The 16645-nt window shown below is 41.4% G+C and overlaps 2 protein-coding genes across 2 annotated transcripts; both read right to left on the bottom strand.

The window, feature by feature from the left end:
• Positions 1–844: 844 nt before the first annotated feature.
• LOC130100657 (fucolectin-5-like) lies at positions 845–3727 on the bottom strand. Its single transcript, XM_056266201.1, has 6 exons — positions 3176–3727; positions 2839–2915; positions 1959–2256; positions 1700–1854; positions 1270–1552; positions 845–1035 (listed from the first exon to the last, which is right to left on the bottom strand). The coding sequence occupies exons 2-6, from the start codon at positions 2909–2911 to the stop codon at positions 885–887; spliced, it is 960 nt and encodes a 319-aa protein (XP_056122176.1). The 5' UTR covers positions 2912–2915; positions 3176–3727; the 3' UTR covers positions 845–884.
• Positions 3728–4372: 645 nt separating this feature from the next.
• On the bottom strand, positions 4373–6571 carry LOC130100655 (fucolectin-5-like). The gene is made up of 5 exons (XM_056266199.1): positions 6474–6571; positions 5589–5886; positions 5330–5484; positions 4964–5246; positions 4373–4729 (listed from the first exon to the last, which is right to left on the bottom strand). The coding sequence occupies exons 1-5, from the start codon at positions 6556–6558 to the stop codon at positions 4579–4581; spliced, it is 972 nt and encodes a 323-aa protein (XP_056122174.1). The 5' UTR covers positions 6559–6571; the 3' UTR covers positions 4373–4578.
• Positions 6572–16645: the final 10074 nt, after the last annotated feature.

Genomic DNA, 16645 nt, shown 5'->3' with positions numbered 1-16645 from the left:
AAAGACAATTGCAACAAAAAGAGACATTATAACAATACATCTCACAATGCTTTCTCATTACCCTTTCGTGGCGCTTAACAACAGGAACACATAGCTAACAGTTCAAAGACATAAGAAAAGTGTCTTCTGTGCAATCGCAGGTCTTAGTTTTGCCTCAAGACTCCTTGGTTACACTTTTATATATTTCTCCTGCAAAGCGGGATGTTATTTATTCTAATATTTTTGGGATTTTTTTAAATGCCATAACATAAAATGTTTGTTCAATATAGAGCGAAACAGTGTGTGCAAGGTGTTTCAAATTCATAGTTTGACTCTCCCACATATTAGGCTGGAATAACAGGACAACAACACTTCAAAGTAATTCATTAGAAATCATCCATTAGATTTGACCTAATATTTCTTAAATAAAATAAAAAGACTATAATAATTTTATTTTCTCCCAATAACCTTAAGCAATGAATGCATTGCTGTTTTTGCTGGGATTTACCTAGGTTTGTGTTTTTTCTTCCTGTGACTTTTGATTTTGATTGTGCCATAAAAGCATAATTTAAAAGATAAAATAAAAAATTTACATAGACATTTGCAAGACACTACAGACTTAATAACAAAAGGATCATTTATTTTACAATATAACATTTTCACAGCTGCATTTCATTACAAAAAAAGTGTTGTCCATATTGTCCATTTCCCAGTGTCCTTTGATCAATAGTCACACAAATCTGTCTAATACTTTCTGCAGCATGCAGTGCATTAAAGTACAGAGGCTTAAAATAATACATGCACTGTTTTGAAAACTCTGATATAAATGTCTGATTAAAGTAAGGCTCTACAGCCACCAATATATATATATATATATATTCTACATCCTGTTGTTCAAGTTCTTCTCAATCCAGTGGTGATCCGTACACTTCAACCTCAGACAGTGTAAGATATTCTGTCCGTCCTGGAATAACAATATTAATGTAACGTCCTTCCATCCCATCACAGTCAAAAGAGGTGGAAAACCCAGGAGGAATGGAAGAGATCGTAGCACACCTGAAGAAAGAGTGAGTTAAGCATCCTGAGAAACTCTGAACCACCATTTATATTCAAAGCAAAACACATTTATGCATCAATTTAAACTAGTTAAATGCAAATGAACAGAATAAACAAAAATACACAAAACCCAAATCACATTTTACCAATTTGTAGCCAAGTTATATGTCACATTGCAAACGGCAGTAATTCTGAGAACTTCTCCAAAAAGCCATATTAAGATGAATTCATTACCTGGGATTATTATTGCCATTGTGGTCCAGACTGTTTCCAATTCTGATTTCTGCCCCATTTAGTCTTGTAGGAACCCCGTCTAATCTGTTTGTAATAACCACTGAAAACACTTTGTGTCTTTTCAGTAAGTTCAGTCTCCACCAGGGATTGACCTCTGATGCAGTGTGGGTACAAGATCCACGACCGAAAACACCATCTCTGTTCCCATCAATGGCATTGGATGCAAAGCCATATGAGTGGAGGGAACTCTGAGTAGCTACTCCTCCTAAAGCCACATTTTCACCTACAACAACAGATGAGTTTCACATGAATTCATAGTTTTGAATAAATTACTAAATTGAATATGTGTCTACAACATTGCTTAATCTGAAATATCTGCTTATTTTTATTAGTGCCAAACTGATCAATTTCTGATCATAAATGTTCTCACCATCAGGAGCTGGATAACCGTAAACCTCAACCTCACAGAGAGTAAGAAGCCGATTACGACCAGGTATTTCCACATTGATGTAACGGCCTGGAATGCCTTTTTCCCATTTGAAAGTGAGGGATCTCCCACCTGGAATGGATGAAATCTTTCCAGCCCTGTATAAAAATGGCAGCATATGGATAATATTTGAGTTCATGTACAGTATGTAACCTCATCACATTGTTCTTTAAGAGAATCTTCTCTTGAAAGGCTTTCTTACAATGGATTGCTGTTGCCGTTGTGCAGCAGAGAGTTTCCGATTCGTATCTCGGCTCCGTCAAGCCTTTCAGGACAGCAGTCTTTTCTGTTCGTGATAGTTATGGCGGTCACTACGTACTTGTCTAGTAAATCTAACCTCCACCATGGGTCATCTTGGATAATAGTAGCAGTACAGGATCCATGTTCATAATGTGAGTCACGATTGCCATCAATAGCATTACTGGCATGGCCAAATGCTGCCCCAGGATTCCCAACCAGGTCCGACTGTGTGGCCTTGCCATATAAAGCGAGATTTGTAGCTGAAATTAATAAAGCATAAATAGTCAAAATGTGTAATACAAACAAGTAAGTGAATAAATCAAAATACTAATAATAAAAAACAAAAATATTTGATTTAACTTTTGACTTCAGTGATTATTTCTCAGGGTTTATTTATATATATTTTGACTGTACATTTCTGTACAGATGTATCTACCTACTCAGTCTATAGCAAGTAATTGTGCACTTCCACCTTTATTGCCAAGGAGAAAAATCTGTCCTTTTGAGACATTAGCCCCGATCTTGAGTATTTATTTCAGTATAATCTAAAACCATCTTTCACATTATAAGATAAGCATTTTCAGCAAAATGTAAATAATTATAATTTCATAAAACAACAATAAACACTTAAAAACAGTCAAAAAGGGAACATGCAAAAATATCAAACCATAGTTTTGTCCAGAAGACATTTAATGAATTGTTTAAAAGTAAAGCATATAAATCATAGGTGAAAACTTGCCCTGATAAAAATATGACATGTTCAGTGATCAGCAACCAGTGTTTATAATGTATTGTGAGTGTGTCTGTATAATTGAAGCCATTTGTGTAATTTTGAACTGTACCTTTAGCTGTTGTTGTGTCTGTGAAATAAGGCATCACAAAAATCCAAAGTACGAAAAACATGTGCATATCCATTATCCTACACATGGGAAGGAAAATAAGTAAATAAGATAATAACAAATCTCGATAAGTGTTGTTAATATTGTTTATGTTTATATTCTGATTTTATAATGGATTTTCTGTGAGAGTTTGTTTTAATATTTAACAGAATGTAATTGGACTTTCTTATCATTGAATTTGATAGACAATTAAGTCAATTATGTTATTCAAATGATAGCATGCACATGAAAACATAATCTGACATTCATTTTGATTCTTTTAAATAAGCAAGTCACTCACCTGTATTTTATAATGTAAAAAACAAAGTTTTCAAATAGACAAGATGAAGTTTACTCTATGGGCAAAAATGGTTCATCACCCTTAAATAACAGAAACATCAATGGACCAGCTATAAATACAAGACAACTTTTAAAGCCCTGGATGTTTTATCTAAACAGGTCATCTGAGATAAATCTGCTTTACCAGAATTGTGATTTGTTTGATTGTGAAATATTTATGGTTTGTTTGTTAAGCTTACAGTAACTTTACGGAAGCAGATTATGTTATTCAACTCTTTTTTTGGCCTTATCCAATAATTTAAGTTATAAAGGTGCTGTGGATTTTATTGCAGTGCATAAATCCACCGCCTTTCCCTTCCATACAGTATATGCATGTACAGAACTTCTGGCTCTGTGTGTCGCACTCTGGGTCTCAATTTGATCAATTTATTACATGTGACCTTTAAGCAATCTGTTAAAGTGCAAGAAAAACAGAGCAAACCAACAGATTCATACAACCTGTCAAAATGCCAAATTACAAACAATGTTGAAACCATAAAATCTAGTTTAATGTGATCCAGTTTATATGCACTTATGATTGTGTTTACAGTCCTGCAGTGTTATCTACTTTATTTTGTGCTCAGTTATATTGTTTTATTCAAAGTCCCCATCATAAAGAAAAGTGTCTTCTGTGCAATCGCAGGTCTTAGTTTTGCCTCAAGACTCCTTGGTTACACTTTTATATATTTCTCCTGCAAAGCGGGATGTTATTTATTCTATTATTTTTGGGATTTTTTTAAATGCCATAACATAAAATGTTTGTTCAATATAGAGCGAAACACAGTGTGTGCAAGGTGTTTCAAATTCATAGTTTGACTCTCCCACATATTAGGCTGGAATAACAGGACAACAACACTTCAAAGTATTCATTAGAAATCATCCATTAGATTTGACCTAATATTTCTTAAAGTAAGTAAAATCAAAAGACTATAATCATTTATTTTCTCCCAATAACCTTAAGCAATGAATGCATTGCTGTTTTTGCTGGGGTGTTCCCAGGTTTGTGTTTTTATCCTGTAACTTTTGATTTAGATTTTTCCATTAAAGCATCATTTTAATTTTACATAGACATTTGCAAGACACTACAAACTTAATAACAAAATGATCATTTATTTTACAACATAACATTTTCACAGCTGCATTACATTTCAAAAAAAGTGTCCATGTTGTCCATTTCCCAGTGTCCTTTGATCAATAGTCACACAAATCTGTCTAATACTTTCTGCAGCATGCAGTGCATTAAAGTACAGATACATAAAATAATACATGCACTGTTTTGAAAACTCTGATAGAAATGTCTGATTAAAGTAAAACTCTACAGCCACTAATATTTTGTTTTTATACGTCCTATTGTTTAAGTGCTTCTCAATCCAGTGGTGATCCGTACACTTCAACCTCACACAGTGTAAGATATTCTGTCCGTCCTGGAATAACAACATTAATGTAACGTCCTTCCATCCCATCACAGTCAAAAGAGGTGGAAAACCCAGGAGGAATGGAAGAGATCGTAGCACACCTGAAGAAAGAGTGAGTTAAGCATCTTGAGAAACTCTGAACCACCATTTATATTCAAAGCAAAACACATTTATGCATCAAGTCAAACTGGTTAAATGCAAATGAACAGAATAAACAAAAATGCACAAAACCCAAATCACATTTTACCAATTTGTAGCCAAGTTATATGTCACATTGCAAACGGCAGTAATTCTGAGAACTTCTCCAAAAAGCCATATTAAGATGAATTTATTACCTGGGATTATCATTGCCATTGTTGTCCAGACTGTTTCCAATTCTGATTTCTGCCCCATTTAGTCTTGTAGGAACACTGTCTAATGTGTTTGTAATAACCACTGAAAACACTTTGTGTCTTTTCAGTAAGTTCAGTCTCCACCAGGGATTGACCTCTGCTGAAGTGCAGGAACAAGATCCACGACTGTAAACACCATTTCTGTTCCCATCAATGGCATTGGATGCAAAGTTATATGAGTGGACGGAACTCTGTGTAGCTACTCCTCCTAAAGCCACATTTTCACCTACAACAACAGTTGTAATATTATTAGTATGTAAATTAGTATTAGAGCCAAACTGATCCATTCCTGATCATAAATGTTCTCACCATCAGGAGCTGGATAACCGTAAACCTCAACCTCACAGAGAGTAAGAACCCGACTAGGAGCAGGTATTTCCACATTGATGTAACGGCCTGGAATGCCTTTTTCCCATTTGAAAGTGAGGGATCTCCCACCTGGAATGGATGAAATCTTTCCAGCCCTGTATAAAAATGGCAGCATATGGATAATATTTGAGTTCATGTACAGTATGTAACCTCATCACATTGTTCTTTAAGAGAATCTTCTCTTGAAAGGCTTTCTTACAATGGATTGCTGTTGCCGTTGTTCAGCAGAGAGTTTCCGATTCGTATCTCGGCTCCATCAAGCCTTTCAGGACAGCAGTCTTTTCTGTTCGTGATAGTTATGGCGGTCACTACGTACTTGTCTAGTAAATCTAACCTCCACCATGGGTCATCTTGGATAATAGTAGCAGTACAGGATCCATGTTCATAATGTGAGTCACGATTGCCATCAATAGCATTACTGGCATGGCCAAATGCTGCCGAAGGATTCCCAACCAGGTCCGACTGTGTGGCCTTGCCATATAAAGCGAGATTTGTAGCTGAAATTGATCAAGTATATAGTCAAAATTTGCAATAAAAACTAATAAATTAATAAAACTAAATTATAATTATAAAAAAAAAACAATTAACCATATAATATTTAACTTTTGACTTCAAGTGATTATTTCTCAAGGTTTATTTACTTATTATATTTTTTTCTGTATAGATGTATCTACCTACTCAGTCTATAGCTACAAAAAGTAATTGTGCTCTTCCACCTTTATTGCCAAGGAGAAAAATCTGTCCTTTTGAGACATTAGCCCCGATCTTGAGTATTTTTTGAAATATGAAATGCTATCTAAAAACATCTTTCACATTATAAGATAAACATTTTCTGCAAGATGTAAACAATTATAATTTCATAAAACAAGAACAATAAACACTTTAAAAAACAGGCAAAAAGGGAACATGCAAAACTAACAAACCATAGTTTTGTCCAGAAGACATTTTAATGAATTATATAAAAGTAAAACATAAATCAGTGACAACTTGATCTGATAATGTTCAGTGATCAGCAACCAGTGTTTATAATGTATTGGGAGTGTGTCTGTATAATTGAAGCCATTTGTGTAATTTTGAACTGTACCTTTAGCTGTTGTTGTGTCTGTGAAATAAGGCATCACAAAAATCCAAAGTACGAAAAACATGTGCATTTCCATTATCCTACACATGGGAAGGAAAATAAGGAAATAAGATAATAACAAATCTGAAAGGTGTTGTTAATATTGTTTAAGTTTATAATCTGATTTTATTGTGGATTTTCTGTGAGAGTTTGTTTTAATATTTAACAGAATGTAATTGGACTTTCTTATCATTTAATTTGACAGGCAATTAAGTCAATTATGTCATTCAAATGATAGCATGCATGAATTGAAAACATAATCTGACATTCATTTTGATTCTTTTAAATAAGCAAGTCACTCACCTTATAATGTACAAAACAAAGTTTTCAAATAGACAAGATGAAGTTTACTCTATGGGCAAAAATGGTTCATCACCCTTAAATAACAGAAACATCAATGGACCAGCTATAAATACAAGACAACTTTTAAAGGCCTGGATGTTTTATCTAAACAGGTCATCTGAGATAAATGTACTTTACCAGAATTGTGATAAAATATGTATGGTTTGTTTGTTGAGCTTGCAGTAACTTTACGGACTATGTCATTCAACTCTTTTTTGGTAATTTCCGCTAATTTAAGTCATAAAGGTGCTGTGCATTTTATTGCAGTGCATAAATCCACCACCCCTTCCATACAGTATATGCATGTACAGAACTTCTGGCTCTGTGTGTCGCACTCTGAGTCTCGATTTGATCAATTTATTACATGTGAACTTTAAGCAATCTGTTAAAGTGCAAGAAAGACAGAGCAAACCAACAGAGTCACAGCCATGCATTACATTTGACCTAATATTTCATAAAGGAAGTTAAATATGTTTTTTAAAAAAGAGTATAATATTTTTTTCTCCCATTAACCTCAAGCAATGAATGCTATGCTGTTTTTGCTGCATGTTCCCGGGTTTGTTTTATCCAGTGACTTTTGCAGTTATTTAGATTTTTCCATAAAAGCATCATTTTAATTCTTATTTTTATTTTTTCATACACATTTTAATAGCAAAATGATCATTCATTTTACAACATAAAATTTTCACAGCTGCATTACATTACAAAAAAAGTGTTCATATTGTCCATTTCCCAATAATGACATGCATGTGTATTTTCAACCCGGTATCACGCTAAAGCGTGTAATACACACGCTGGTCCAATTTAGAACAGCTTATATGATATATATATGTGTGTGTGTGTGTGTGTGTGTGTGTGTGTGTGTGTGTGTGTGTGTGTGTGTGTGTGTGTGTGTGTGTGTGTGTAACAATGTAATGGCCTTTACGGTCACGTATAATCGATTTATTGCATCATTTCTGAATAAAATAAATTCGTTCTAAATGAATAAAATTACTGGTTTTATGTGAGGATCTATCCTTTAGAATAGATACAACATCAGTATCGATATTTCAGGATCGACAGCAGCTTTCTGTGATTAATTAATTAGCCAATTAATATCAATTTCCATTGACGTTATTGACCACAGTAACGTTAACAGCACCATAGATTAAAAAGCTCCACAGTCTTCATACACACAAGTATAACGTTAGGCTATAGCAACGTATATTAAATGACAGCACCGTAATACAAATGGCTTTGACCGACCTGAACGACGCGGGAATTTTGGAGAATGCACTATATCGCTTCTATTTGGTCCGTGGAGAGTTGTTGGCATTGAGGAAATTATTGCCCCCTGCTGGTACTCAACCTTCATTCAGCCTTCATTCATGCGTGTCATGTTCACGCCTTGAGGAGGCAAAGCGTGACCCTGACACGCATCCGCTAGTGGACCAGCGTGTGTATTACACGCTTTAGCGTGATACCGGGTTGGTATTTTGATGTATAATATGATCTAGGAATTAATTTCTGACATTGATTTTGAGGTTGTTGTTTTTGTTGGTTTCAAGTTTAATTGAAATAAGTCGTTTATTTTAAAAGCTACAGGTTCTCCCAAAGACAAGGTAAATGAACAAAGAGTGCTCATCACCCTTTATATAACCGAAAAAACCCAGCTAAAAATTAAAAACATCATTTAAAGGTGTGGATGCTAAAGGGTGTCTAAATCATCTGATAAATGTGCTTTTTACAACTGTGAGAAATTTAGTGAGAAATGTCAAACAATGTAAATGAGCTTGCAGAAATGGTAAGGAACAGATCATGTGTTCTCTTTCATAGGTTCACTCAACGCTGCGGAAAGCGCAGTGGGATATCCTCTGGATGTGCCGATTGCCTGAAGCCCTATAGAATCACGCCAATCCATTGGCTGATGGCGCTCGCGCAAAGCTGGCTCCGCCCCGACGCTCTTACGTCGTAGCATGATGTACGCGCGCGCGCCATCTTCTCCTCAGATTTCTCTGCCTTCACGAAGCGGTCACATCTCGCCCTTCGTGCGGTTTTTCTGAGCCCGAATTCTTCAATTCAACTTCAGCTTTCGTCTCGACACTTCAGCGACTGGTATAAGTGGAACTCTGTTCTCCTTACAGTGAAGTGTCATGGATTATCGACGCTGCTCTCCGCCATGCGTTCGTTTTATCTCGAACGACGACCCTCACAGTAAGTGTGTTAAATGTATGGGTTTTTCGCATGCGCGTGAGGCTGTATTAGGATTGTCGAAATGTAAATTTTGTGACAATCTCCTTCTCAAAACCCTCCGCTCTAGACTCGCGGTTTTTGAGAAGGAGACATTCGTTTCCCCCCGTCGCGCTCCCGAGACTGCTGAGGCCTCTCGTGGATCCGCGGCCTGGGGTTCGGATGTTGAGCTCGAGGATATTGAGTATGAGCAGACGGGCCTCGCCCTTTCTCTCCCTCCCTCTCCCGAGCACGCACGCGGCGCGGTTGAATTCGCGCATGATTATTTATGTCCCAGCCCGGGAGCCCGCGAATCGGTTTCTTTCGGTCTGGATGACGTTATTTACACTGCAGCCTCCGACTCCGAGGATTTCGGGCCTGCTTTGGCTGATGACGTTATCCCGCCTAGCGGCCAGGACGCGCGGCCTACTCCGGCCTACACTGAGCTTATTGAGGTGCTGTCGCGCGCTACAGAGAAGCTCTCTATTGACTGGCCTGATGAGCCCCGCGAGTCTCAATCGTCCAAACTCGACGAGAGGTTCCTACGTGGCCCTAATTCTAGGCCAGAGCGAAGAAAGCTGCCCTTTTTCAGCGATCTGCATCACGAGATCTCCAGATCCTGGAAGCAGCCATTCTCCGCACGCCTAACTAATGCGGCAGCCGCTGACTTCACCAACCTTGTTGGTTTTGTGGAGCAGGGTTATTCCGCTATTCCAGCGGTCGAGGACACGCTGGCTAACCACCTCGCCCCGTCGTCTGCACCGTCTTGGAAGGCGCGTCCCCTTCTTCCTTCCAAGGCTTGTAGGACTACTTCCTCCCTTATTGGGAAGTCTTACATGGCGGCTGGTCAGGCAGGCATGGCCCTGCATACCATGGCCATCCTTCAAGCCTACCAAGCGGACGTCTTGAAGGACATGGATGAAGGAGAGGGACTGACGCCCGAAGCTGTCAAAGAGCTTCGCAAAGCCACAGATCTGGCCCTAAGAGCCACCAAGCACACTGCTCGGGCTGTAGGTCGCTCTATGGCGGGCTCGGTTGCTGCAGAGCGCCACCTCTGGTTGAATCTCACGGAGATCCGAGACAAGGATAAGAGTTTCCTCCTGGATGCCCCTATCTCCCACTCAGGTCTTTTCGGGGAGGCGGTCAACACGGTGGTTGACAAGTTCCGCGCCGCTAAGTCTCAGTCGGCCGCGTTCAGGCAGTTTATGCCCAGGAGGGTCAGAGGGCCCAGTGACTCCAACCCTCCCCCTTCTCAAACCCGAGAACGCTCTGCTCATAGGGCTGAGTTCCCTACTAGCAGGAGTGACCCGGCTCGCCACCCACCAACTACTGTCTGGGGAGCCCGAGGTCGTCCATTTCCTCGCCAGCGCCCTCACAAGCGCCTTCAGCTGAAGCGGTCCAACAAATCGGCCGCTCCAGCCTCCTCGAGCCGTTCCTGACCCGCAGGGCAGGAGGAGGAGAGCCTCATCAGATCTACGAGGTTGGGACAGACCGCGCAAGCGTTTCTGCCCTCCTCCAGCCGGCTCTCCTCATCCAACCCTGTCACCTTCGCCACCCAGCGTGTTTCGAAGTGCAGGTCCTGTTTCACTCTCTTCACCCAGTCCGGCGCAGGAGGAAGGAGACGCATCTTGCTTTCTCCCCTCGCTCCCGGTGCACGTTACACCCGCCAATCGCTTCCTCAGAGGCACAGTTCTTTTTCCTCTGGAGCAGGCGGACCCAGTTACTTCTATCCAGGTGGTGGTACCCCCCAATACGTGTCAGGACGCCAAGCGCTCTCCTCCACGGTCAACCGCGCCTCCCCATGGAAACCAGCGCGACACCCTACCTCAGGTATGTCCCTTGCACTGCAACACTCCTCTGCCTCTATCACATTTCGTTCAAGAATGGGAGCGTTTACCAGGGGTATCGCCTTGGATCCTTCGCACAGTTCGGCTCGGCTACACGCTTCAGTTTTGTCGCAACCCCCCCTGCTTCAACGGGGTCTTTCCTACTGTAGTCGACAGCGCCGCTCAGGCTTCTGTACTACAGCAGGAGATTTCATCCCTTCTGCTGAAGGGGGCGATAGAAGAGATTCCTTCGGGGGAAGTCGAACAGGGCTTCTACAGCCGTTACTTCCTGGTCCCGAAGAAGGGGGGCGGCCTGCGGCCGATACTAGATCTTCGCCGGTTGAATTTCTCTCTTTACAAAGGAAAATTCAAAATGTTGACGCTGAAGGCCATCATATCTCATATCCGGCGGGGGGACTGGTTCGTGACGGTAGACCTCAAGGATGCTTATTTCCACATCCAGGTCGTACGGCGACACAGGAAGTTCCTCAGGTTCGCCTTTGGAGGGAAAGCGTACCAGTACAGGGTCCTCCCCTTTGGCCTCGCTCTAGCGCCAAGGACGTTCACAAAGTGTATGGATGCTGCTCTGGCCCCGCTGCGGCTCCAGGGCATCCATATACTCAACTACCTGGACGATTGGCTCCTTTTAGCCCACTCCAGAGAGTTGGTGTCTCACCACAGGGACATTGTCCTCCGTCATATTCAGTCTCTCGGTTTGAGGCTGAATACGGAGAAGAGCGTTCTTACTCCAGCTCAGAACACGGTTTTCTTGGGGGTATGCATGGACTCCGTTCTTATGCAGGCCCGTTTGGCTCCTGCACGGATTTCCAGTCTGGTGACATGTCTGTCCCGTTTCGCACTAGGCCAGCATGTTTCCGTGAGCACCTGCCGCAGACTTCTGGGCCTTATGGCCGCGGCCTCCCCTGTGCTACCTCTGGGGCTGCTCCACATGAGACCTTTTCTGTGGTGGATGAAGCTCTCAGGGGCTCGGCCCACGGGGCCAGCCTTTCGCCTATTGAAGGTGTCGCGCAGTTGCTTTCGCGCCCTGTCAATCTGGCGGGACCCCCTCTTCCTTCAGAAAGGAGTCGGTATGGGTGCGGTATTCCGTCGCCAGATGGTTACGACGGATGCCTCTCTGACCGGCTGGGGAGCGGTTTTCGAGGGCAGGCCAGCGTGTGGGGTTTGGACTGGCGAGACCCTCTCGTGGCACATAAACAGCTTGGAGCTGAGGGCTGTCTTCCTGGCTCTTTGCCACTTTCTCCCTTTCCTCGAAGGACACCATGTCATTGTCAGAACGGACAATATGGCAGTAGTGTCCCATGTAAACAGACAGGGGGGTTCACGATCGCGCACCCTAGACAGGCATGCGCGTCACCTTCTCCTGTGGTCCCAGGACAAGTTCCTCTCTCTGAGAGCAGTTCATGTCCCAGGGATTCTGAACCTCGCAGCAGATTTTCTGTCGAGGCAGAAGCTCAGGTCTGGGGAATGGATGTTGAACCGCCAGTCGGTGGCCCTGATCTGGGAGGTGTTCGGAAAAGCGGAAGTGGACCTCTTTGCATCTCAGGAGTCGTCCCAATGCCCGCTTTGGTTCTCTCTGAGCCCTCCAGCTCCATTGGGGATAGATGCGTTCGCCCACCCTTGGCCGATGCAGAAACTCTATGCCTTCCCGCCCATCAAGCTGATCCAGGCGGTTCTGTCCAGAGTGAGGGAGAGCGGAGTCCGCCTCCTTCTGGTAGCCCCATTCTGGCCGTCCCAGCCATGGTTTTCGGAGCTGATCCCTCTGTTGGAATCCTCCCCCTGGGAGATACCGGTCAGGGAGGACCTGCTTTCCCAGCTTCAGGGCAGGATATGGCATCCTCGCCCCGACATTTGGAAGCTGTACGTTTGGCCTATCAGAGGCCGTTAGCTTTAAGCTTTGATCTCCCAACCGACGTTCAGGAGACTATTGCGAATGCTAGAGCCCCTTCGACGAGGAGGCTATATTCCTCCAAGTGGAGGGTGTTCGAGGCGTGGTGCTTAGCACATGATAGGAACCCAGTTAGCTGCCCAGTAGGCTCAGTGCTGGAATTCCTGCAGGAAAAGTTTGCTTCCGGAGCGGCCGCTACCACTCTCAGAGTGTATGTCGCAGCTATTGCTGCTCATAGAGAATCGGATGAGATTCCCTTGGGGAAACTGAGGTTAGTTTCGGCCTTCATGCGTGGGGTTAGGCGCCTGAAACCGGCTCGCCCCCCTAGTGTTCCCTCGTGGGACCTGTCAGTCGTCCTGGAGGGTTTGACAGAGGCTCCCTTCGAGCCCTTGGAGTCAGCTCCTGAGCGGATTCTGACTCTTAAGGTTGCTCTTTTGTTAGCTTTATCTTCACTGAAGCGGATAGGGGATTTGCAGGCTCTCTCTATTAGTGAGTCATGCTTGGACTTCGCTCCTGGCCTGGTTAGGGTTACCTTGAGGCCGAGGTCGGGGTATGTACCCGAGGTTCTTTCCACGGCGTTCCGCTCTCAGGTTGTTAACCTTAATGCTTTCCACCCTCCTCCTTTTGCCTCTGAGGAAGAAAGGAAACTTAACTTGCTCTGCCCGGTCCGTTCTTTGAAGTTGTATGTAGATCGCTCAAGCGGTTGGAGGAAATCAAACCAGCTCTTGGTATGTTTTGGTGCTGGCCGCCGCGGGCTTGCAGCATCAAAGCAGAGGATTTCCCACTGGGTAACGGACGCTATTTCGCTGGCTTATGAGGTGCGTGGTTTGCCTTCACCTCTTAGCATCAGAGCGCATTCCACCAGAAGTGTGGCTTCCTCTCAAGCTCTCTTTAGAGGGGCCCTCTTGGAAGACATTTGTGTGGCGGCAGGTTGGTCCTCTCCGCACACCTTTGTGAGGTTCTATAATTTGGATCTTGACATGACTCCAGGTTCCCAGGTTCTATCTGCTTGAACCTATCATGGTTGTTATTATTTGGTCTGGTACCGGTTATGGCAGCGCTTAGCTTGGCGAGTTTGGTATTTCGTTCCCACTGCGCTTTCCGCAGCGTTGAGTGAACCTATGAAAGAGAACGTCTCTGGTTACTTACGTAACCTATGTTCTCTGAATAGGGAACGAGACGCTGCGTTCGCTGCCAAGCTCCTCGCGCTGCCGACAGTTTTTCTTTTCGGCAGAGAAATCTGAGGAGAAGATGGCGCGCGCGCGTACATCATGCTACGACGTAAGAGCGTCGGGGCGGAGCCAGCTTTGCGCGAGCGCCATCAGCCAATGGATTGGCGTGATTCTATAGGGCTTCAGGCAATCGGCACATCCAGAGGATATCCCACTGCGCTTTCCGCAGCGTCTCGTTCCCTATTCAGAGAACATAGGTTACGTAAGTAACCAGAGACGTTTTCTGGCCTCTTATGTGTATCTTTGTCAGTTAAGATCTATAATTTAAGTTAAGAACAGTTAATTGAGAACAATTAACAGAATTATTTAAAGTTTTAAATGGACACAACCTAACTCAATCATAACAATTAAATCAGTTGCTATATCTTAAGAAATATTGTGAAAAGGGAATTGATGAAACTAGCAGAGATAGCAATTACGTACGAATTACGAAAAACGATGATGGGTTGCTGTTGTTGTTTTTAATTGTATAATTTTTTTCTTTTATGCAAATCGCTAGCCCTTTTTTGTTGGGTTTAGAAATTGAATCATAAAGAACTGTTACACAACAACCCGTTTTACAGGCCTTATCTCGGAACTGAACCTTCAAACTTTTCTGTCTCCATCCCCATATCTTATCTATATTTCTAAAGTAGTATTATAGAAACATGGCCTTAATAGCTTCTCAAATTGCCCATTGCCCATATGAGTTTATGTGCACTGAAAAAAAAAAATTTTGACCTATAGTTTTAGCAATAGCAGTGTTACGAGTAGCCTATTACTGTTCGGAGACATGATAGAAGATCCAAACGCAAGCTTTATTGGATAGTAATTCATAAAACAGGCATAAGGTCAAAACCACAGAGCAAACCATCCAGATAATGACAGAAGTCCAAGGCACGGCACAGGCAAACAGGGAAATCCAGGGACAGGGAGCCAGGCAGAAGATCAAGAACATGACACAGAAAACAGAAGTAGCACTCTCAGAAATGCAGTAACGCAGACAAGACTTCACAACAAGTGAAACCCACAGGGTTTAAATAGACAAACATAAATGAGATAATGACAAACAGTTGGCAGTAACCAGAACATGATGAGTCCAGGTTTATGGGAAAAGTAGTTCATGAACCAGTAAAGGAGACGGAGGGAGTGCCCTCTGGTGGTTATCATGGGCACTCCGGCTGGCTGGTGTAACAAGCAGATTTTGCTCTTCTTATTTCATTCTGCTAAATAACATTAAATAGTTTAGCATTCTCTGTTTTGAACAAATGCATAAATCAGGAAAATGTAAGCTGTTTCAGCTGAGGTTCTGTGAGTCCATCTGTGCATTGTGTTTGAAAATAAACATCAAATAGAATGAACATATTAGATTGTGTATATTCCACTTTGTTTTAAAGTTTTATTTTATTTTGAATCAATTTAAAATGTTTTATAACTCATTTTGATTGAAAAATTCTACCAATCAATCAATCAATCAATCAATCAATCAATCAATCAATCAATCAATCAATCAATCAATCAATCAATCAATCAATCAATCAATCAATCAACCAGTCAGTACTGTATGTAGAGTTTCTAAACCACTCTGATATAGCACATGCTGAATGAGGCCTGGCATTGTTTTCCAGGAAAGATGTAATCTTGATGCCATTAAATGTCTTGTACAATATTCGCCTTGACGTCAATACCTTCACTTGTGCAACCTCACCTATTAACAATTCACCTGCTAATTGTGGACTTTTTTTTTTGTTTCAAGCGAGGATATTCTATAAGCTTATCACTTTTACTTTGCTTTAGTCAAACTTTTTTTGTAGTGTATTGCAGCCATCAAAATCAAAATGTGTTCAGTGAAAACATTGGAAATCTTTTCCTTGTTGTTTTGTCAGTTAAATGAAGTTTTTAAGAGAAGTAACAAATCACAGATTGTTGATTTTATGATTTTACAAAATGTCCCAATTTCTCTTGATTTGGGGTTAAATGATTAACTGTTCATAAGTTTAAAGAGATTTGTTTCTTAAAGAGAATAATTGTTTAGAACTATCTCTAAAACTCGTCTTTGGGTAGCCTATTAAAACTCAACAGTCCAATCATCACTATAGAGATCTTGTATCGTAAATATGTTGTATTGTCAATTGATAGACAGAGTCAGAAGCTGACAGAACATGGAAAGAGAATTAAGAAAATATACGTGTAAGCATGTACATCACATTTAATGGTGATGTACATGCTTACACTGCCATACATAGGCACAACAAAGTAACTACACCTTTTGTCAAAAATGAGTTGACTGAAAACAGTGTGACTAATAATGTTTAATAAGCAACCCTGATGCTTCTGATTACGTTCTACAATATGTTTTATGATCTACGTTAATCTAGAATGCTGGGAATCTTTTGAAAACATCATTATTTGGAGTTTAAATAAAATAGTAACATAATATTGACTAGCTCATATTAACTTGACATAATGCTGGCTGTTGACCTTTGTAATATCTTAACAAACACTTTGTATTTTTCTTTTTGGAAAAAGAATAGAAGATAGAGTGTATGCCTAACACAAGTCTATATTAAACAAGCTTGAACAGACATGTATTTTAATGCCTTTTTGTTGCATGAATGTGTGTCTTTTTTCTTCTTCAAATAG

The sequence above is a fragment of the Rhinichthys klamathensis genome, unplaced genomic scaffold (assembly GCF_029890125.1).
Source record: "Rhinichthys klamathensis goyatoka isolate OS25496 unplaced genomic scaffold, OSU_Roscu_1.1 h1tg000246l_1, whole genome shotgun sequence".
NCBI classification, from domain to species: Eukaryota; Metazoa; Chordata; class Actinopteri; order Cypriniformes; family Leuciscidae; genus Rhinichthys; species Rhinichthys klamathensis.
The sequence above is the reverse complement of the archived record's forward strand: the minus strand, read 5'-3'. Positions and strand labels throughout refer to the sequence as shown.

What these genes read in the sequence shown, in the direction of transcription:
- LOC130100657 (XM_056266201.1), bottom strand. Translation starts at nt 2,911, where the DNA reads ATGGATATGCACATGTTTTTCGTACTTTGGATTTTTGTGATGCCTTAT. An exon ending in CGGTTATCCAGCTCCTGATG is followed by an intron (nt 1,553 to 1,699) that starts GTGAGAACATTT and finishes CTGTTGTTGTAG; the next exon opens with GTGAAAATGTGGCTTTAGGA. An exon ending in AATGGCAATAATAATCCCAG is followed by an intron (nt 1,036 to 1,269) that starts GTAATGAATTCA and finishes CTCTTTCTTCAG; the next exon opens with GTGTGCTACGATCTCTTCCA.
- LOC130100655 (XM_056266199.1), bottom strand. Translation starts at nt 6,558, where the DNA reads ATGTGTAGGATAATGGAAATGCACATGTTTTTCGTACTTTGGATTTTT. An exon ending in AACGGCAACAGCAATCCATT is followed by an intron (nt 5,485 to 5,588) that starts GTAAGAAAGCCT and finishes ATTTTTATACAG; the next exon opens with GGCTGGAAAGATTTCATCCA. An exon ending in CGGTTATCCAGCTCCTGATG is followed by an intron (nt 5,247 to 5,329) that starts GTGAGAACATTT and finishes CTGTTGTTGTAG; the next exon opens with GTGAAAATGTGGCTTTAGGA.